General features: G+C 35.7%; 3 protein-coding genes across 4 annotated transcripts in view; 2 read left to right on the top strand and 1 right to left on the bottom strand.

Moving 5' to 3' along the window:
- LOC150107179 (uncharacterized) overlaps window positions 1-23,860 on the bottom strand; it is a 446,221-nt gene extending 422,361 nt beyond the window's left edge. Inside the window, exons 1-2 of one of the 2 annotated variants that reach the window (XM_090391714.1) lie at window positions 23,781-23,860; window positions 10,827-10,947 (exon numbers count right to left, since the gene is read on the bottom strand). The gene's annotated coding sequence lies outside the window, so the exon portion shown is untranslated. Of the gene's footprint in view, window positions 1-10,826; window positions 10,948-23,234; window positions 23,550-23,780 lie in introns of those variants that run through there. The other variant, XM_090391715.1, reaches the window with a different exon arrangement.
- LOC150107180 (zinc finger BED domain-containing protein 5-like) lies at window positions 38-490 on the top strand. The gene has a single exon (XM_090391656.1). It carries the CDS (start codon window positions 38-40, stop codon window positions 488-490), a length of 453 nt encoding a protein of 150 aa, XP_090247782.1.
- Window positions 1,053-1,805, top strand: LOC150107181 (zinc finger BED domain-containing protein 5-like). The gene has a single exon (XM_090391658.1). The coding sequence runs from the start codon at window positions 1,053-1,055 to the stop codon at window positions 1,803-1,805; it is 753 nt and encodes a 250-aa protein (XP_090247784.1).
- Window positions 23,861-24,138: the final 278 nt, after the last annotated feature.

Raw genomic sequence — 24,138 nt, forward strand, 5'->3', positions numbered from 1 at the left:
CAATAAAAAATGAAAATACGAAGAAAGTTACTTGAATATGGGATTCACAAAAACAAATGATGGTCGGCCTCTCTGTGTGATTTGCAGAAATGTGTTGACCAACAGTTCCATGTTTCCTGCTAAACTGCGGCGTCATTTCGAGAGAAACCATCCCGAGTTGAAAGATAAACCGTCTGGTTTTTTCAAGAGGAAGTGCAACAAAATTTTAGCTTCACAGAAAACTATGACAACACTTGCTAAAACCAATAACGAAAAAGTACTGAAAGCTTCTTACCTAATAAGTTACCATGTAGCTCGAGCTGGTGAAGCTCATACCATTGCAGAGACTCTTATTAAACCTGGTACAATCGATATTGTCAAGTGTTTGCTTGATGAAAAAGCTGTTAAGTTAGTCTCCAACATCCCTTTATCAAATAACACCATTGCTAGACGAATCAGCAATATGGCTGATGACGTGAAAGACACTTGTCAGTTGCGTCAGATGTACTAAATTCACATTACAAATGGATGAATTGACTGACGTCACCGGGTTGGCGGTTTTAATGGTATTTGTTCGTTATGTTTACTTATAAAGCTATCAGGATCTTCTTCTTTGCAGACCACTACCAACCGACACATCAGGGGGTAAAATATTTAATCTTTTGGATGAATTCATCTCATCAAATGAAATACCGTGAGAAAACTGCAGATATATGTGCTGATGGTGCAAAGGCAATGATGGGTTAAATGCTGGAGCCATTGCCAAAATTAAAGATAAGGCAAAGAAATGCAGCAGCAGCCATTGCGTTCTTCATAGACACGCGCTAGCCTCGAGAAAAATGCCTTCTGAGCTTATGATAGTGTAGAATGATGCCATAAAAATAATAAACTATATAAAATTGCGACCTCTTAAAAGCAGTCTCTTCAAACTAATGTGTGAAGATGTGGGAAGCCACCATGAGTTCCTCCTGCTGCACACTGAAGGAGGTGGTTGTCTCGAGGAAAAGCGTTGACACGTTTGATGGAACTGCATGCAGAGGTAGCAGCATTTTTGATGTGTTGGCACATCAAAAATGCTGTTGGCAATGGTTTTAAATGATGAAGACTGGGTGTGCAAACTGGCGTATTTGGCCAACATTTTTAGCAAAATGAACGAAATGAATCTATCATTGCAAGAAAAAACTGCCACAGTTTTTGATGCAAATGCCAAAGTGTCTTCTTTTAAGAGGAAACTTATGTATTGGTTGGAGTGCGTGGAAAAGGAAGATATCGATTGCTTCCCTCTTACAAAAAACTTCTTGAGTGAAAATAACAATCAAGATTCAAGAAAAAATACAGAAAAATATTCAGCGCATCTCGAAGCTTTGGAAGGCTTGTTTGAACATTATTTTCCGACAGCTCAAGAAAAGGTACTTGATGACTTTAAATGGGTACTGAATGTGTTCAGCGTGAACAAAAAACCACCCAGCTTAAACTCAGTGGAATACGAGGTCTTCATAGATTTGACATCTCACAGCGAACTAAAAATCACATTTCAAAACCAAAGTCTACCGGTGTTTTGGCTGCATTTACAAGATGAATTCAAAATCTTGTCTGAGAAAGCAAAATTAGTATTGCTGCCTTTCTCAACTACATATCTCTGTGAAGCGGGATTCTCCACCTATACAGGTATCAAAACAAAATACAGAAGCCGCTTAAATGCAGAACCAGACATTCGCCTGCAATTATCATCAATTGAACCTAAAATAAAAAACTGTGCAAAAAAATGCAACCACAGGTGTCTCATTAAACGTTTATACATTATTTTAAGTTATATCTTAATTTAGGTCTACTGTTGCACTACAGTGCACTCTAGTTAGTAAAATTAAATAGGAATTATCTTCTATAATGAATAATAAAAATTTCGAATAACAAGTAATGAACGAATATGTATTTGAATTGAATTAGATGTAATGATTAAATTGGAGGAACTGAGTTTATTGTATGGACCTAAAGGGCTCCACCATAGGAATTGATTCTAAAAAGGGCTCCGCGAATCAAAAAGGTTGGGAACCGCTGGCCTAGAGGAATACCAAGATCTAAATGGACAGATAAATCTAGTATTTAAAGATAAATGTAGCATAACTGTAAAACAACATATTACACGATAGCCACAGTAATAAACTTTAATGAAAATACAGATTTTTTTGTACTGTAGATGTACTGTCATTTTTCAAACAACAAGCAAATCAAAGAACAGGAATAGAAGGTATATACAACAATCAGTTTACCAATTAAATACAGTTGCTGTATGCTAAAAATTAATATTAATAAATAATATTAAAACTTTTTGACATTTACATAAAATAAGAATCTCCAAAACTTTTGGGGGGAGAGAGAGCAGATAGTTTTGATTCAGGTTAGGCTGATGTAAAAGGACTTCACAACTTTCTTTGAAAAGGCATTCATAATTTGTTTTAGTGGACTGATATAGTTAGAAGTGCCTTAGAAGATCAAAATATATATGATCTGACCATATTAGTTCTGACAAATAACAGACTAATTTAGAGGAAAATTGTCAACTGGAAGTTAATGTATATACTTTGTATCTGATTTGTATGAAGTTAGTAGGCACAAAAATAATTATTTCCTTGTATTATATGATGGATGAATCACATTTATAATAATTATTACATTTCTGAAGTTCTGTATATAGGAAAAATTATTAGTATATCAGACAGCATGAAGGGCTTCCAGATTAATAGCTTACATGAATATAACAAGAAGATTAATATTATAGGTTATAGTAACTCTGCAGACAAAATGAGTAAGGGGAAATGTGATTTACAATTATAAAAATGTTAGGCATTAATAATTTGAAAAATAAGAATATTTTACATTTCTTTTCTAGGCATCCTTAAATTTGTTTGGGGTATTTAACCCTACAATACCGTCAAAAAAATTTACTCATTAGCTCTCCTTTCACTAAACACTGCCCTTATACCTGACATACTTAGGTACTTTCCATTCAAATAGTCAATAACATGAGCTCTAAGCATTTTGCTCTTGCCTCTGTATTCTGCATGGATTCACACATTCAGTGCTGAATAAACTTTGCTTCCTGGTGTTCGATTAAATGAATTTTTATTTACTTATAAAAATGAATTTTAATTTTTGATTATTGTTGATTTTTAAGCTTGGGCTCATTTAAAAAAAAATTTTTTTAAATGCGCCCAAGTTTTTTTTTTTTTCAATTTTAAAACCATTGAAATTCTGTTGTTTAAAAATTGTATTCTATACTTACAACTTCAACTGTAGATTATTGTTTTGCATGTGAATGTCTATATATTTTCAAAACCTCCAGTTTTTAAACTGGCAGTCTAGGTGTGAGAAAGTTAGCTGAGATATATCAGTAAGCTCTATGTGAGAAAGGTTGATTTTTTGAAATTACAGCTAATGAGATCATAGTATTATGGCTGTTCATAGAAACTATTCTTCATCCAATTTGCCTTTTTTGCAAGACACAAAAACCAAGTCTTAAGAAAATAAATCTTTGTCACCTCCATATGAGATTTAGTAACGTATCTTTATTTGAAAAAAAGTCCATATAAAGATCCCTAACATACTAAATTGGATTCAAACCAAAGTTTTTCCAATCAAAAATCAAATACTATAACATTTGTACAACTGCACTGAGAAGCACTATATGTGACAGTAGTTTTGCAGGGAAGTGAAAAGTGTTATGATAGTATGACATAGGTCTGCTGTGAGCACCACTGTGTAACTTACATGCAGACAAAACAGAACAAAATATAAAGATATTCAGCTGTTTTCAGGCAATACAAATTGGGAAATGTAATAGCTCAAAATTCTAATCTTTGTCTTTTCATCAACAGGATTTGAATTTAATGTCAATCTCACTTGTAAAAATTATAAACCTACAGATCATAAATACATTTTAATAACGTTCATAGGATAATCCAGAAACCTTACTCTAAAGAACACACATGAACTTTATAAAACCATTTCAGGCTTTCAAATAAACATTGGTGGTAGCCCAAAGCACTACTGAGCCGTCATCAATGTGTTTGGGTACAGCCCAACAGCGAGAGTGACATGTATCCCCCCAACTATTAAGACTTATGCTGCACACTACTATGCAGCCGCATAGAGATTGTTCAGCTATTTATTTGTTCATCTTTTGTGTGTAACTAGACATCTGTGGTTGTAAATAATAGCAATAATTATTATATAGTGCTATTATGTAATAACATATCCATAAATGTCAAAATGGAAAGTGCAAGATGGTTGACAGAAGTTAAAGAAAAAAAAAAATTAAAGCTAAATTATAAGACTATAGGAAATTAACAACAAATATGTTTTCACAAACCACTTCATAATCATGACATTCAGTTGTGAATGTCATCAACACTATTCCTGGTCAAAGTCATCATCACTGAATGCAAATTTTGACACAGACTTTGGTTCCACATAGTCTGAAGAAGTACAATCAAGTAATTGCACAAAATTTTGTGCACCAAGGCTGTGTGTCAGCCACAGCAATAATGATAAAGAGGACATATAGTGCATACACTAGATGTTAATCACACCAACTTTGCAATGTTCTGATATTTCCATGTTATAAATCCAAAGATTGTAAAATTCAGAATCTTGTGATAGACCTCAATAATTTGGTTTTTATCATTTTCTAATTTTCATCCCAGATGAATGTGAAAGATTATTTCTCATGCATGAAACAAGATAACCCAAATTATTTTTTCAGTTTTAGCCAAACCAAGCAACTTTTAATAGGATTTATTTGATTATGGAGCAACATACTCTGAAAGGACACAGGTCATGGCAGTACATATACAAATAAAAAAAAAATTTTTTAAAAATCAGCTAACGTCTTTTTATTCCCGTATACGGGAGTATGCGAGGCCATTTAGCCCTCTCTAACTTTTGGAGACTGAGTGGGCAGTTCAATCTCCACTGGTACCCAATCAGAGACAGATGGCCCAAGGCTATCACTAATTAAGCGGTACGCAGTGAAGAGAGACGGCTCAAATGTGCCGCCATCTCGTGGTCCCTAACCCTAACACAATATATTTAATGTCTGAAATAATGTGGGTGCTACGGTCGATTTTCTTGAGTTTACAGGACAGAAAACCCGAGTTTCCGGGAGGAAAAACCTGCTTGCCCGTGCCAGAGATCGACTAACTCAGGAACCGGTCAAAAAAAGGCTTAGAAAAATTTCCTCTAGTCGCCGACTAGACTCAAAACCAAGTCTTCCTTCGTGCAGCCAAGCGCAGCGGTGTGCAAACGCCACATCCGCTGAGCCACACAGGCTCTTGGGTATGAAATTTTGCAGTTGGTTAGTAGGACAATCACAAACTTCCATGCCCTTGGCAGGAATCAAACCTGTAGCCTCTTGGCTGAAGAGCAGATACACTAACCATTCGACCAACAAGGCCGGCACTTTTAATAGGATTTATTTGATTATGGAGCAACATACTCTGAAAGGACACAGGTCACGGCAGTACATATACAAAGGGTATGAAATTTTGCAATTGGTTAGTAGGACAATCACAAACTTCCATGCCTTGGCAGGAATCAAACCTGCAGCCTCTTGACTGAAGAGCAGATACACTAACCATTCGACCAACAAGGCCGGTACTTTTAATAGGGATAACTATATTTAATGTAACAATGGATAAAGTAAAATATATGCAAAATTTCTGTGGGTTAGCAGTTCTGTAGAGTTTCTGGTACTGAGACCACATAATAGTAATTATAAGAGGGGATGAGCTACACCTGAATGAGTTTGGTATCAGGAGGCTAGAAAAACTAACTGGTATGAGATCTAACACAAAGAGTGAGGAAAAATAAATTATAAAGGGAGGAATGGTGATAATATGAGTGTAAGAGTAACAATGTTATATAACTGAGTTAATAAAGGGAATGGGCTTTGTCATGGAAATGTCGACAAGAAGACAATGATTTCGACTTTCCGTTCATCTGGTTTGGACCCATCAAACATGTGGAAAGATGCCTAGATGATAAGGCACTAGAGAAGAATAGAGATCTGCAAGTTGTCCAACTGTGTCATGCACACTGTAAAGAAGAGTATACAAAAGAACATGCAGGTAAAATTATTAATTTAATGGCTAATATAGCCTACTTTCGTTTAACTGCAGGTAAATTATTATGTCTGTACACGAATGCTAGGAATATCAGAAATAAGGGGGTAGAGTTTGTTGCCTTAGTCAATATGTTGGAACCTCATTATAGGTATTAGTGAGACCAGGCTATCAGAATCAGACATACTAACTGGTATCGAGTATAAAGGGTACAGTATTTTTTGAAAGGATAGAGGGGATAGGAGAGAAGGGGGCATGCTCTAATGATATCAGATGACTTGAATCCTTTTAGAGTTGACACTTATGATTGTAGTATTATTACTAACAGTATTTTATGTGGCATTGAGTTTGAAGACATCTGGTGTGAGGTGGAGTCTAACAAGATCAATTACATAATGGGGGGGGGGGTTGTTATTATAGACCTGGTGGATTGATTGCAAGTGATGAAGAAATGCATCACCAAATAGAAAACATGAGTGCAAAAAGAGTAATAATAGGAGACTTTAATTATCCAAATATTGATTGGGTTGCAGTACAATCTCATGAGAAGAATGAAAATGCATTTATTGAGCTGTTGCAGGACAACTTCCTAAAGCAGCAGGTGACAGAAAGAACTCAAAGTCAAAGTGTATTAGATTTTATTATAGTGTCAGAGGGCATTTCAGTTAAAACTATTCTGCCTCTGGTTGGTGACAGTAATCATGCAGTACTCACTTGGGAAGTGACTAAGTTTATGAATATTGCATTCAAAAAAGGTTAAATGCTGAACTACAAAGAAGGAAATTATGACAAACTGAGAAGCATACTGAGGAATTTAGTGGAATGGGATCAGTTGCTGGATGGGAAGAACCTTGACAGTGCATGGGGAAGCATTTAAACAATACTTAAATGATGCAATATCAGAATGTGTCCCAAGAGTCTGAAGAATAAATAGAGAGAATAAATAGAGTAGAAGTTAAATGGATGTGTAATCTTATTAAGCAAGAGATTCATAAGAAAAGGATGATGTGGAAGGAATACCGTTTGCATAGGGATGACGTCCATTTTGAACATTATAAGCAGCAGGCTAGAACAGTCAGAACTGTTGTAAGGAAAGCAAAGTCTGAGTATGAAAAGAAACTGGCTCTGCTTGCTAAAAACAACCCAGATAAATGCAGATGGCATGAGGATTACAGATGCAGAAGAGGTCGCTCAACTAATGAGTGCCCATTTTATTAAAAGCTATCAACCTGGTGTACGCAACATTGCGCTCACGGCTACCTCTTCACTGGACGAAGAAACTCAGGTGTACGAGGACAACATATTAGAGCTATTGCACAAACTGAATAAGAATTCGGCAATAGGGACTGATGAGATATCACCATGTGTGTTGCAAAACTGGCCATTCCTTTGGCCAGGCTATTTAATATGGGTCTCAGAACAGGGAAGATTCCACAGGAATGGAAAGAATATATGGTAATTCCATTGCACAAGGGTGGTGCAAAGATCGATGTATCCAACTATCAACCAATTAATATCTCAGGAGTGATGGTGAAGATTTTGGAAAAACTGTCTAGGAAAATAACACAGTTTACCAACATTTAGAAGGCTTAGCCATGGGTAGCCCTCTGTCATCACCTTGTGCAGACCTATTCATGGAGAAATTGGAAAATGAAATTTTTACCAACATTTCTCCTAAACCATCGATATGGTGGAGATACATTGATGATGTTTTCATCATTTGGAAAGGAAACATGGAAAGCCTACATGTGTTTTTAAATAGAATAAACTCACTTCACAACACAATCAAATTTACTCTAGAAGTTGAGAAGAACAGACAACTACCCTTCCCAGACATACTGGTGAAAAGACAAGAGAATAATTTCAAATTGTCCATATACAGAAAACCTACAGACACGTTATCTACATTATTCTTCTAACTATCATAGGTCACAGACACATAGCATCATCCACATGTTAGAGAATAGAGCCCAAAAGTTTATTTCCGATGAGGAAAAGGTAAAGACAGAACTTTCTCAAATTGCTATAACACTATCTCAAAATGGTTTTCCTCCAAACATCATCAATAAATACCATTATAAAGACAACCTCCAACAACAAGGAACAGTCCCCCAGTACTTTTCAACAGTAGTCATCCCCTATGTGGGGGCAGTCTCTTCTAGAATAGCAAGAATGTTAAAATCTTACAACATCAAAGTGGTATTTAAAGCAACTACTACCATCAGACAAGTTTTAAAATCTTCTAGAGATAGTGTTCCATTTTTCAAATATCCAGGTGTGCATAAAATTACATGTCCATGCGGTCTTTCCTACATTGGGCAAACTTCAAGAAGCCCCTGGAAATCAGACAGAAAGAACATGTGGGAGATGTCAATCACAACAGGATGGTTTCCTCAGGCTTAGCACATCACTTTGCAACTTCTAACCATACAATAGACTGGGAAAATAGCTCTATGCCTTACGTAGATGATGATTACAGTTACCAAATTTTCAAAGAAGCAGCAGTGGTACTATGTACAGGCAATAACCTTAACAGGAATCCAGGTGCTATACTCAAAGATATATGGAAAAATCTGATCAATTCACTCAGTTTAGCAGAACTACAGTATGCGAAAAATCATGTAATGTGTTCTCATAAAACACGCATCCATGATACTGACCGAAGAATCTCAACACATGCACACATTGTCACACGAATGTTCAAACTTAGCTACCAAACAGTTACAAACGTTTCTGTATTCTTTCTTATTTTTTGTGTGTACCGGTAGAGCCTTGACAAAGCTAGACAGTAGCTAGCGAAACTAGTCGGCGTTTTTATACTAATATATGTAGTAATAAAAAACATATGGTCTTATAACCACTAAAAGTTATTAAGTAACTTATGACCAAATATGAATAATTTAAATGCTCATTAATTTTCTTAAAATATGTGGTCTCAATACCAGAAACTATCTACAGAGTACTTCATTGTTTCAAAAATAATTAAAAGACCATAATGTTTACAAAGAATTTTGAAAATAATCAAAATCACCACCAACAAATTGCTCTTATAAAACTAAGCAAGTTATTAAAAACTAAATAACAATATCATAAAAGAAATATTACAAGCAGAGCTAATGATTCTTGTAAAAAAAAAAAAAAAAAGGAGAAAATTCAATTCAGTTAATACTGTATTGAAATATGATTATAACTGTGATGAAAGTGTTCACTACTGCTACTGAAAATTATCCTCAAATTCTTGATATGTACCCTTGGGAGACAGAATACACTGACAGTGCTACATGAATTGCATTATCACTATGTAATTTTGATACAGCTTTTATCAAAATTGATACAAGCTGCTATGCAGTTTAGCTATGGAATCCTGAAAAGTTGTAGTGGATTTATTTACAAGCATAAATTCATCTCCAAATATTGGAAATATTATTTTCAGCTCTTTAGCTGAAAATAACATTTCCAATTTTGATATCAGGTTTTCAGGTGCCACTTTTCCCCATAATGTAATCCATATAGATGATGAATAACAGTGGAGATAATATGCACTCTTGTCTCACACCTGATTTACCATCAAACTATCTTCCAGCAGCTCTTTCAATTATAACTGCAGGTTTAGAATTCAACATGGACTATGTATTGCTGAATAGAATGACCATATGACTTTAGCATTTTTTCTCTAGATATCTTGTCATATGCCTTTTCCAGATTTATAAAACCATTACAGATCTTTGTTATATTCCAGTGATTTCTCAACTATTTGTATTAAAGTGAAAATCATCTTAGCAACTTATATTTGCCATGAACCCAGCTTGTTTTTCTCATACAATTTTTCTTAGCCTTTTCTCAAGTATATTTGCATAAATATTACCAAAAATGCCCAGAATGGAAATATTAACTCCATAATTTTCATGTTCAGTTTTATTTCCATTTTTATAGATGGGTACTAGCAGAGCTCTACTTAGATCATATAGAATTTGATCCCCTGACCAGGACTTCTGAATTATCAGAATTCAGAAGGCCTGGTCAGGAAGAATTGAAATGCAAAGCTTTCGTACCTCAATATTTGAGCTTTTCTGGTCAAATATCATCTACTCCAGCTGCCTTTCTACATTTCTGGTTTTTGATGACTTTTTCTATTTCAAGTATGGATATGTATTCCTGACTGCAATTCTGCTGAATGTTTTCTACCAACTGTGCTGGCACTGCTTGTTTCATTTAGCAATCTTTCCAAGTAATTATTCCAAACATTTAGAATATCTTTATCTTCGGTTCTCTGTCATCTTTATCATTTCTGCTTCCTTTTATAGTGGTATTCTCCTCAATTTTTAAGCTTTTTTCAATAGCCTCCAGAATATTTTGCAACCTTCCCGATATTTATTTCCTTTGTTCTTACCAATGCCTTCCTACAACTTTTTTTAGCTACTTTGACACATTGCTTTGTTACAATTTTCTATCCCTTTTCTAAGCGCATATTCTGATTTACTTGCCAGAACGTTCAGTATGCTTTCTTTTCCTTGACTGCCTCTTTAACTTCCTGTGTCCACCATGGAGTTTTATTTTTCTATCCTTGGGGATGATCAGTTTACAGATGAGTTTGCTTTGATGGAATTAAAGTCAAAGCAACTAAGACTATGTAGCAACATATTACCTGTTAAAGTATATTTTACAAGTTAAAAGTATCAAGAAGGGGAGAAAAACTCTGCCATCTCAATAGGATGCTAGCTAACTCACCTTCAGTTAAGAATTCCATATAAAGATTCCTTGTGTCACACACAGGATATGAATCGAAGTCTCTCGAACTAAAAGACAAATTTCACATCATCCTGCTGATTGCACTACAGGGGGATCTATACTAAGAGAAAAATGAGCAACTATATTTTAAAAGTCAGCATATAAAATGTACATTGGCTAATTTTTAAATTTTTTTAAAAAACTGAAAGGATCCACTCATGCACAATGAAAGAAGTTCATTTCTTCAAATATAAGGAGACTGATTATTACTTTAAGCACATATAAGGACCACCAAGGGTGTGAGGGATACATTTTTCTCTCAGAGGGTGGTGCGTGATTGGAATGAATTGCCATTGGATGTTGTGAGTGCAAGCAGTGCGAATGAATTCAAGAATAAGTATGATAGCTGGTGTATGTAGTATGTGGCTTCCCTTGATGAGTCTCTAACTCCCTGGAGGACCTCTCTTAATAATATCCATGGAATCTGAAGACTCAGCACAGGAAAATGATATCAACGATTATGCAAGTGATCATATTTCATGAACTGATTCACAACCACCTCTGAAAATGTATTCCTGTCATTCACCTCTCTGCAAACAAAAATTTTAGACTTTATAACCACGCTGTTACATAACTTTCATGAGTGACCATTTGTTTTCTCCCTTCGTATCAAGTAACGAAAAATTTCTTATGATTCAATCTATAAAATTGTTTCAGTAACTTTCTTTTATTTTTATGTGTTTATCATATCCCCCATACCTTTTTTTCCCCTACCTATTTTGGTTAATAGGTAGGGAAAAAAAAGGTTAAAGCCAAGAAAGCTTTAATCTATTCTGACACAGAGAATTTCCCAGACAGGTCACACCACACTTAACTCTGGATCCTCTTTATCACTTCTCTCATACCTAAAAAATCTAGGTAAACAACCTATGAGTTTAAATTCACAAGCTTTATTTCTGATCAGTAAATTGATATCCTTTACAGACATTATTATTATTATTATTATCATCATCATTATCAGAGAACACCAGTAGTCAACGACTCAATGAGTGACCACATTGCCTACACAACTGTCATACCTTTCAAACTCATTCACAATAGAGATACACTTACTTCAACAGGAAAGCTGTTCCACTGACTCACAGGTTTGTGAGAGAGAAATCTAGCTGGTACTCCTTTTTTAACTATACAAACTAACTTTCACAGATGCCCCATCCTCTTCCCACATTCCATTACAATGAAAAATTTTATCAACTGGTATCTCATAATACTATTATGGAGTTTACAAGTCTTATATCACCCATCCTTCTCCTGCTTACTAGTATCTGCAGTCTGCATACTGTCGATTATCTGTCCTAATAATCTACATTTCATGATCACAATATCATTCTTCTTAACTCTTGTTTGCATCCTCTTCCAGCTTTCTCCTTGAAAAACCCAGCAAATAAAGTATGAAGAGGGTGCAAGGTAGTCTAGTCCACATAGCACAGTTCAGTCACATCAAGGCCTTTCATAAAGAGGCAAAAATGACCTCCTTACATGTCAATGATCATTTCAGTTCTGCAATTATCACCTGAGTTGTATTTGCAATCTTTGCTACTTTGTGACTTTTAACTTTTTATCCATCATAACAGCTGGAATAACTTTTTATACATCATAAATGTTCCCTAGTCTAATCAGTTTTTCAAAGCACAATCCCACCTATATAATATTATGCTGGAAAGCTTAAGTGCTGCACATCATTCACATCCAAATGCCCTGTCCAGTGTTTAATAAACTTTTTGAGGCTACAGATTCCTAGATAAAAATATTTATTTTTTCGTGGTACCTCTATGAAAATTTTCATAGATTATTATAAAGGAATTATGATAATGAATGGTTAATACAAAGCATTTTAATCAAGAAAACCTATGATACACAATATTACATATAACAAAGTGCTAAAGTGCTCTAAAAAGAAATCAATTTAATAAACATTAGTATTTTTCCATTTGCTGAAGGGTTTTTTATTATTATTATTCAGGACCTCCATGGAGTCACAAGACTCGCTGTGGGAGGCCCATCCTAGACAACACAAAGTCTATTATGCCACTACATTCATGCTCTTATCATCTAACCCAACTAAGCAATGAATTCCATGGTTCAATCACCCTCCATGCAAAGAAACCACTCCTTACTCTCTTGCTCACAACTTCCTTTTGCAACTTCCAGGGATGGTCCCTCATTCTCACTCCTTCCCCCTTGTACTAACATATGTAAGAGCTCACCAGTGCCAACCCTGTAACTATCTTTTAAAGTTTAAATATCTCAATCATATCAACTCTTCTTCTATCTACCAAACTTTGCAGTCAACATTTCAGGCTATGTTCATAACTAACATTGTAGAGTCCCAATATCATTTTTTTAATCTGCCTCTGTAATCTCTCTAAAGTTAATTTATGCCTCTTCAAATCCTTGAGGATGACCACAGTAGTCCAGGCATGGTCTGATCATAGCTTTTTCAGAAACTACAGTAGCGAACAAATTAATCTGAACAAGCCGAATTTTCATCAAGTTTTTGGTGTGTTTCAGCTCTGGTTTCAGTTTTAGTTCACTATTTTGGTTGAGTGCTGTGTGTTTTAACTGTCTCTACAATGTTGATTACTAGTATGTGCATTTTTAATAGTGTAAACAAGTTGACATTTATAGTATTTATTCATTTTGTGTAGCTATAAAATGGATACATCTCCAAGAAAGTGTTCAAAAATATGTTCTCTTTCTCAGCACACATCCATGACACAAAGACAAATTGCCAATGAGTGTGGTGTTCATTTGGGTACTATTAATGTAATTTTAAAAGGTTTTTAAGGAGACAAGTACCTTTTCTCCCGACAGGAAAAGGAAAGAAAACTAAACTTACTAGTTAGGAAAAGCAAAATGAGTCCAAGACTGTAGACTTAAATAAAGACTTGGCAGCAAGTAAGATTAATACTTCTGACATGACAGCCTGTCGAAGATTGCTGATAGCAGGGAGGGCAGTCCACCAAAAATGAAACAGCTGATGAGGGCTATGCAGAAAAGAGGCTCCAGTGTACAAAGATCGAACTGTTGAGAAGTGGAAGAAGGTCATTCTCAGACGAGAGTCATTTCTTTATCGAAGGAGAGCGAGTACCCTATGTTTGCATATCAGCAGCTGAGAAGACTTCTCCTGTCCACCTTCAACAAGCTCCTTAAACACCCAGCTAAAAAAATGTCCTGGGGTTGTTTTACACATGACGGGTCCAGGATCACTTGTGCCTGTTGACGGTATTATGAAAAGTGACTAATACATAAAAATATTGGAGAAAAGAGTGGTCCCACAGATCCAGAAAGACAAAGAACTCATCTTCCAACAGAATCTAGCTCCATACCACATTTCAAAAAAAAGTGAGTGTTCCTCAAAAATTACAGTCCAATTGCTTTAGTGGACAGTTAACTCTACTGACATTAACCCAATTGAAAATTTGTGGGTCATAATGAAAAAGAGACTTGGAAAATTAAGTTGGAATACAAAGGATGACTTAATACAATACTTAATTTTAGAATTAAAATTATAAAAGTATAGTTTCAAGATGCAGAAACGAGAAAAATGTGTTCTATGTTGGTAAGAGTCCATACCTAAGCAAATTAATGACCTTATTAGGAACAAAGGAGCACATATAAATTATTAGGTAAAGGTGGAGTTTAATTTTTGTACTTATTTTCTTGTGAATTAAAATTTTTCTTTAAAATGTGAGTGTTTAGATTAATTTGTTCGCTACTATACTTTGACAGAAGATATAAATATATCTATGTTCTGGCAACCCTATGGCTCTGTGCAGAATGCAGTTTAAGAAAGCCTGCCCCTGCCTATCTTCGCACTGTCAGCAAATAATTAAACATCTTCTTCCAGGTCTTTCCCATTACCATTAATGTACAGATTGAACAATAATGGTCCAAGGGTGATCCCTAGGGAATACCATCAGTCACCTTAAATCCAGCAAACAACTCACCCCTTACCTTTATATTCAAATTATGTATACCCTAATTTATGCAACTGCCTTTCATGCAGTATTCAGTTATATGCCTTAAAAAAAGTCCAACAGTAATAAAACATTATCATTCCATTATCCAACTCAGCTGCAACATTATAAAACATAATGTTACTCAGACATGCCCTTACTTTAATAAAGATATGCTGTTCCTTGCAAAGTATAATGTGACTGTCAACCCATAGCTTTTCAAGAAAGCTGTCAATAGATTATTTCTTTCTCCCTGATCACTTGCACACACATGGCAGCATTATAGATCTTGTGACTTCTCAAACCTCCACTAAAGCCTTATCACGGGAGGCAAACACTGTTACAAACAAAGCCCATCAAAACCATTCTTTAAACTCATTCAATGTATCTGCATTCACCACAATGTCAAACAAAGCATTTCACTAACCAACCATTCTCCATGCAAAGAACCTACTCCTTATGCCACTGCTCACACCCTCCTTATACAACTTCCAAATACACTACTTGGAAAGAAGTCAATGAACCCCTCCCCCTTACCATGGACAAGGTGCATCATACCATGTAATGAGTCATGTGTTTGTAGCCAGTAAAAATTGGAGGAATATGATGCTCCCAAGTCAGTGCAACTCTGTCCAGGTGAAATGGCTACAAGAAGGGAACTCATGGATTTTGATAGAGGCATTGTAACAGGTTGCCATGTTGCAGGCCTATCTGTTTGGCAAATTATTGAGTGCAGGGAGTTCAACTGCAAGTGCTACTAGCAATGAACACCCAGCACAGTCACTAACATGACCGTACGATGCTACGAAGAATAATATGCAAAAACCACAACTTGTCAGCCGACACATAGAATGCAGAGTTCTGGGCATCGACTGATTAACATGAATCTGCATAAAAACATTCAGAACCAAGGCTTATAACATGGGTTTCCGTGGGAGGACCACAATATGTAAGCCCAACATTACACGAAGCAATATGCAGCATCATCTTCAGTGGTACAAAGAGCATGTACAGTGGGAGGTGGAAGCTTGGAAGGTTCTGTTATGGAAAGAAGAATCATGTTGCAACCTCTATCGAGCAGACGGACTGATGTAGCATGTGGTGTAACATGGGTGTAGAGCAAGGGTGTCAAATTGGCAGGCCGCGTGCGGCCCCTGACACCTCAAGGAAAGATTTTTAAAAAACGATGATTGCTTTATATAATAAAACAGAAATACCGTATTTACTCGAATATAACACGCCCTCGCATATGACTCACACCCCTGTACCCTGATTTTACTTTATGAAAAAAGAAATTAAAAAGTTTTGCATGTACTGTACATCGCACACAAAAATAAAGTTTAACCACTTTAACGTCAGAACAATAACTCACTCCCTGCGGTAAACAACGTGCCTTCCCCAACTGCAATTAGAAACAACAACTGGTATAAAAACGGCACTAACTAATGAATCACATGTCCCCTCCCACATCAACCATGCTGTTTAGACTTAAATAAAACCATATGTTTTTTCACCGGCAAACACAGTATCTAACTAAAATCTTAGATGTGCGTGAGTGCCCCACTAACTCAAACACAAAGCTGCAATAAAATTCGTAAACATGTTAAAACTAAGACATATAGAGTGAATGTTGTTAAGACAGTTTCAGATATTATGGAATTTGGTTGAAGAGAATTAGCTTTTCAACTCAAAAATGTCAGCTTGACTTTGTGTTTTGGTAACGCTATCTTTTGTTAATACAGCACCAATCATATCCACATCTTCATAGCTGTCCTATCTCTTTTGGCCTACCATTGCTGCCTATTTCACGTTCTGCTTTCACTTCTCAGACATTTGTGAAGGGTGTTCATTACGTATCTAAAATCTTGTAAATTACTTGTAATTTTTACTTGGAATAATGGGAAAGAAGATGTCGCTATTTGGATAGATGACTTTGATAATGCACACAAGGAAACTGCTCTGGAGGCCGGAGGTAGCTATAACGAAGAGGAGATTCTTGGTAAGTCATCCCCATTTTCAGTTTTTTTCCTGAAAACTTTAGTTTCTAAAAATTCCCGCACATATCTCACACCACGATTTTTTAGCTTTAATTTTGGGGGGAAAAAAGTACGAGTTATATTCGAGTAAATATGGTATCGATTTATTCTTTTTCATACGACATTTATAGTTACAATATGGATGCAACAATCTGCTATAATATAATTGCGATTATAAAAATTTATGTCGCAATTTCAATATTAGATCCGATCTTAATCAGTCATAAACTATATTTATGCTTTCATTGTTAATTTAACGTACGCTGCTGGTAGCATACTGAAAAAGTTGAAAAAGAGGTAACCACAATTGGTTACCTTCCCTTCCTAAAGACAAACTCTCGCCTCTGATGCTACCTGGCATGTATGAGGTCCCATATTCCTATAAATTGTCCTACTATGGACAGACAGGTAGATCCATTAGCAAACGCATTTTGGAACAGAACATCAAGGCCATATCCGCCTTATCAATTGGTTACCTTCCCTTCCTAAAGACAAACTCTCGCCTCTGATGCTACCTGGCATGTATGAGGTCCCATGTTCCTGTAAATTGTCCTACTATGGACAGACAGGTAGATCCATTAGCAAACGCATTTTGGAACAGAACATCAAGGCCATATCCGCCTTATCAAACCACTGACAACCAGCCTAGCACAACACGGAATTGACAACTCAAACCACAGGATCCATTGGAAAAAGAACAAACCTACACAGATCTTTACATAATTTTATTATTATATCACACCTCCAGGGAGTCCAAAGATTCATCGAGGGAGGGCACGAAGTCTACACTCTTCGCTTCATTACTCCACCAACCTTCATCATGTAACACCAATGCCATCTACCGCAGACTACCACCACTAGTGCTTTCACAAACAATTACAAACATCCATGCCCACAGCAGGATTCGAACCCGCAGCCTTTTGGCTAGAGAACAGATACGCTAACCACTCGACCAAAAAGGCCGGCTAAACACGAACATATATAAAGAAAGTGCTGAAGTCCTATGTTACAGACCCAATTTGAACCGTAATGACATTCTTACTATCCCAAAAGTCTGGGGAATTGTCATTATAAGCATGTGCCCTAGCTTATGTGATTCCTAGTATTGTTTGAATTAACTGGACTGAAGATGTCCTATAATGCTTAGGATGAAATATTTACTTATTAAAAAATGTTATTACTGTCGTCACGTGTGTATGTTTAGTCATGAATGCTCCACAGGTTTCATTATACAACAGGATCTCTGGGAAAAAAACCACCATAATAAATTCAAAAAAGAAACATTGTTTTTAAAATTTGCAGAAGCACTCAGAAATCAACTGAATTAAAATAAATACAGATGCATAAAACTTCCCAAAATTTGGGAAATATTAATTATCAGTAATCTCACCTTACATCCTAGGCCACCTACAAATGCCCTAGAGGATGCACCACTCAGATAGGACTTTAGAGTCACCCACGTGTTTCACTTAGTATTGTGTTGTATTTGAGTGTGTATGTTACATTAGTTTTTTGTAATCCCTGAAGATATCTCAGTGACTGAGATGAAATACTGGAAGCATTAAAATCAGTTTTAATTCTTTCCGAGTGCTGTATATATTTCATTAAGCCTCCAACATTATGTCCTCAGCACTTCAGCCTCAACACATGAACTCTGGATTCTCTGTACCACTTTATCATAGAAATTAAATGTAATGAAATTAATAATAATAATAAATAAATAAGTTATACACATTTCTGTTAGATAACTAGTCGCCAGTGTGGATAACATTCCAGATCATCAAAAAAAAAAATAAATAAAATAAATAACATTAGTACTTGCCAAACAATAAATAAATAAGTTTTTAAACTGGAAACAAATGGAGGCATGGGTCACATATGGCCAAAGAATGTGGAATGAAAATTTCACATTCTTTGGCCAACCACTCTCCATGTAAAAAAAAGTCATGCTGCATTCTTATGCACCACACCTTTATACAACTTCAAAGAATGACCTCTTGTCTCTATCTCTTTCCCTCATTCAACCCTTTCAAAATTATCCTGGGTATCTATCTGATAAGCACTCTTAACAATTTATATGTCTCAATCAAATCTCCCTTCTTCCACCTATTCACTAGTCTGCAATTTACATTCTCTCAACATGTCTTCATAGACAGTATTCCACAATCCCAATATTGCTTTTGTTATTCACCTTCAAATTTTTTCCTGAGCTTGCTTCTCGCCTAGGAATGCAGGTAACCAAATCGATGGACAGCAGTCCAGATGCAATCTAAACAAAGCATAGCACAGTGGAAGGACCACATCCTTATCAATACTTGTCAATGTTCTTAATATACTGTCATTTCTTAGTGCTGTTTTTATCACTTTTGCAATATGTTCCTTGAACTTGAATTCTTTATCCACCGAGATCCCTCGCTTCCTCTGCCTCCTGTAATACAATGTCTCCAATATGATACACAGCTATACTTTTTATGAGGTGCAAAGTGCAAAATGCTTACATTTTCTCGTGTTAAACTGACTTGTCAGCCCACATAGCCACTTTATTCAAATCACTCTGAAGCACCAGTATATCTGCATCATTCCTAACAACTTTTCTCAGCTTAGCATCATCTGCAAACAGCTGATGGGATTGGAAAATCATTTGGTTGATTGGATAGCAAAATGGCTTTCTAATTGATATCAAATGGGGGTGTATAGAAATACCATGGCTCTCAAGAGGAGAGTTACCAGTGGAGTCCCACAGGATTGTGTTCTAGGATCACAATATCATTAACAAACAAATTAAACAGTGGTGGTTCTAGAACACAACCTTGTGGAACTCCACTGGTAACTCTCCTCTTGATAGCTATGGTATCTCTATACACCACCATTCGATATCAATTAGAAAGCCAGTTTGCTATCCAATCAACCAAATGATTTTCCAATCCCATTTGCTATAACTTATAAACTAGTTTATTTTGTATCAGCCTGTCAAATGCCTTTGCAAAAATCCAAGAGTATCACTGTATATAAATCACCCCTTCCAGCTGTAGTCACCTTCATATATATAAGTAAATTTGCAAAACAAGCCCTCACTTTAACAAACCCATGTTAACTGCTATACAGAATCTTTTCCTTATCCACCCAATCCTGTATTCTATTATTATTATACGGGCACTAACATGGAGTCCAAAGTCTCATCACAGGAGACCCAATCTATCCTATCCACACAATCTATCATAGCTTTCCTTGAACTCATTAACAGACAAAGCACTCACAACTAACTCTGGCAACCTTTCCACTCATTCACAACTCTCCAAGCAAAAAATCTAGTCCTAACATCCCTACTAACCACACTTTTATACAACTTCCAGGGATGATCCCTTGTTCTGGTCCTTCTAGCCAAGTGGTGAAGCATTTCCCCTGTATCTATCCTATAAAACCCTTTAAACAACTTAAATTGTTCTAACATATCCCCTCTTTTTCTCCTATCAACCAATTTCTGCAATCCATATACCTTCAATCTATCCTCATAGGGAACATTGCACAGGACACTCACCTTTGAATCCTCTTCACGACTTCCTCATCCACAAGAAACCCAGGGGACAAGAACTTGAGCACAGTAATCCAGATGTGGGCATAATCAAACCCTTATAAAGAGGAATAACTTCCTTATCTCTACTTGTTAATGTGTTCTTCAATAGCCAAGTAATCTTATGGGTTACCTTACAGCCTTAGCAATACGTCCTCTAAACTTTTAACTCTGTCACTACCACCCCTAAATCTCTAGCTTCATCTATTTCCTGGAATTCAGTGCCATCAATGTGATACATGGCTTGCAATCTATTTATCCTAAAATGTAATGCATAACTTTACATTTCTCAACATTAAACTGATACCCATGAACTTCTGTCCATACTACTATTTAAATCATCCTGCGAGCTCTAAACATCACCTTGATTGACTATTACTTTACCCAATTTTGCATCATCAGCAAACAACTGAATATTTCCTTTCAGATTATTTCCTATATCATTTATGTACAAATTAAGCAACAATGATTCCAGCACTGCTTGCAGCATGCCACTAGTCACCTGTTTTGCCTTGATTCTGCCCCTTCATATACCACAGCAGTCACCCTCTTATCCACTAAACCAGTATTATAACCATTCCCATTTGTTCTAATTTGCGAAACAGAGTTCCATGTGATATTCTGTCAAATGCCTTTGCAAAATCCAACAAAATGATTCTGCCCCTTCATATACCACTTTTAGATATCTGTCCAGCAGTCACCCTCTTATCCACTAAACCAGTATTATAACCATTCCCATTTGTTCTAATTTGCGAAACAGAGTTCCATGTGATATTCTGTCAAATGCCTTTGCAAAATCCAACAAAATCATTATGTAGCCATTCCTTTTATCTAACTCAGCTTACTCTATTATAAAAAGTTAGTAAATTACTAAGGCATGATCGACCCTTCACAAAGCCATGTTGACTATCATACAGTATCATATTTTTATCTATTATTCTCTTGAATTCTCTTTATCAATTTTTCTAATACTCTTACCACCATGCCTGAGGTACTGATATGTCTATAATTTGTTACTGCAGTCTTAAAATCTCCCTTATACAAAGGAATTATTTTCTCCTCTTTCCACTCCCTTGGAATTCTATGAGCTGAGAGTTAAATTGAAGAGCCTAGTCAAAAGCATCGCCAGTTCCCTTACACATTCTCACAAAACCCTAGCTGATATCTCATCTAATCCCCAGCTGTATTTACACTGAGATTCTGCAATATACTAAGAACCTCCAATTCATCTACTTCTGTTCCAACATTAGTGTCTGTCACAAAGCAGTAACCTCACTAGAATGATATACCCTTTCAAAGTGATCATTATTTGATCTGCTTCTGTCTCCTCAAGACCATCATCACTCATTAAGGTTAATCTATCATATTCTTCCTCTTGCTTGCCACATAACAAAAGAACTCTTTGGGATTTCTTTTGGCCTGCTCAGCTAAATTCTTCTCATAATCTGATTTTGCCTTCCTTGCCATGCTGCCCACCTTCCATCTAACTTCTATCCGATTAACCCTCCTTACCTTACGTATACAATTTAATACTGCTTCCTCCAGATTTACCCTGCAGTGTTTTATGCCATGGTACAGATTTAAGCTTCTTCCTAAACATTCAAAATCACCTGCCTCGTAGTTCCACAAATACCTCTTCTTGATAGAACATTCCTCATGTTTTACAATCTCCCAAGTCAAGACTACATGGCCACTTTCACCAATCAGAGGCAATGTGATCACCATGATTATGGATAGCTCTTCTGATCCTATGATCATGCCCAATACTCTCCCACCCCTAGTCTCCTCCATCACATGCTGCCTTAAGTAATTATTTCTTAGTAGGTGTATAAATTCCATTTCCTTCTTGTCGTGTGATCTTTCTTCCTTCCAGTCTACATCTCCATTATAATCACTCATCCTGTAATTATTGTACAAATTTGGTGATGCATGTCTTCCAGATCATCTGTGGAACTCTCTAGCCTATTATAGCAACAACCAACTGTATATTTTTTCTTCCTGGCCTCTGACTTTGCCTGTCTCCTATTCTTTTTGGTTGCAATTCATCTGCTATCATTAGCAGTACTCTTCTCCCCCATCCTGTCTTTTCTATCTTCCTTGAAAACACTAAACCCTTCATATTTAATCCCTGCAACTACATCATCTGCTGTTAACCAAATCTCACTAATTCTATTCTTAACTAACTTCTCCAAGACCTTAACAACCACTCCAGAAATACAAACTGGTCTGTAATTTGAAGTATCTGTTTCGCTTCCACCTTTATGCAGTGGAACAATCTTGCTCTCTTTCCAGTCATCAGGATTGTTGAGGACACTAAGACTTTCATTAAACTGAGTCAATGAACGGATCAGTTCCTTAGCACATTCTTTCATAAGACATAGTGAAATTCAATCCAGTCCAATAGCCTTATTCACATCAAGATGACTTAAACAATCATAGACTTCTATCTTATTCACATTAATGGAACAAGGTTCAAGTTAAAAGGGATATATTCACATCAAGATGACTTAAACAATCATAGACTTCTATCTCATTCACCTTAATGGAACAAGGTTCAAGTTAAAAGGGATATTTATAATAATTTATATTTAAACGCAATTCAGTAAAAGGGAATATTTTGGGTTATGAGACTGAACTATTTCTACTTAAGAACCACTGGTAGTGATTTAAAAAAAAAATGTAATTACATTTTACACGTTTGTTTCAATTATCTTGAAAATATTGGAAAGAATTTAATTAATATTCAAAAACGACTGGAATATGAGGTAAATAATTCATTTACCTAATAAATAATAAGAAATTACAATAACGTATGGAGCATAAATTATGCTATGTTTCTGCTCTACTGAACATATATGTGCGAAAACGTTTTAATTTAATCATGATTCGCTCACATTACGTCCATCAGTCACTCAGGAACAATTCAACAATAACACTACGAGTGTTCATGGATAATTTTCTAAAACACCAACTGTTAGAAAAACATTTGTGATTCGATTTATCATTTTAACTCATTTTTTATAGAGTACGTTTCTTTGATCAGTTCACATATGTCAAATATCAGAATACAGAAAATTCACACGAACAAAGCAGAAAAACAAGCAATATTATATTATTTCACTGCAGCGTACAACCTGTCGCTCGATATGCGTATACACCACATATAAAATTTGATAGAGACGATTATACCATCAACAACACTTGTTCACAATTGGGCGTGTAGATATAAGCAAAATTGAATATTTATTACACATATATATAAAAACATACACGCATTTAATTATCTCTATGTGATTCTTTTATTACAATGAAGATAATAATTACTTACGTATCGTATTTATTAATTATCTGAAACTGTTTTTATCATTATTATTATTAAACCAAAATACCATAATAACAAGGCTTAACTTGTTACGAAAATACTGCATACATACATACATTACAGAAATGAAACCAGCGCCACAACATGTATAAAAGAGTAAGGCCCGTCAATCATCGCCAGTAATGACGTACTTTTGGTTACTACTGTTAGATTTTAGGGAACTATATTTGATCGTCCTGTAATAGCAACTTAGATGAATATGTTTGAATTAGAGAACCAGTTTGGGCAAAGAAACTTGAATTGATAAGGATCAGAGTAGGAGGTAGAGGCTTATATAGGGAATATGTTTTTGGTGATCCGTTAT

Source organism: Typopeltis vanoorti, chromosome 4, assembly GCF_054136105.1.
Source record: "Typopeltis vanoorti isolate ZY-2024b chromosome 4, IOZ_Tvanoo_1.0, whole genome shotgun sequence".
NCBI lineage: Eukaryota > Metazoa > Arthropoda > Arachnida > Uropygi > Thelyphonidae > Typopeltis > Typopeltis vanoorti.

What these genes read in the sequence shown, in the direction of transcription:
- LOC150107180 (XM_090391656.1), top strand. Translation starts at nt 38, where the DNA reads ATGGGATTCACAAAAACAAATGATGGTCGGCCTCTCTGTGTGATTTGC.
- LOC150107181 (XM_090391658.1), top strand. Translation starts at nt 1,053, where the DNA reads ATGCTGTTGGCAATGGTTTTAAATGATGAAGACTGGGTGTGCAAACTG.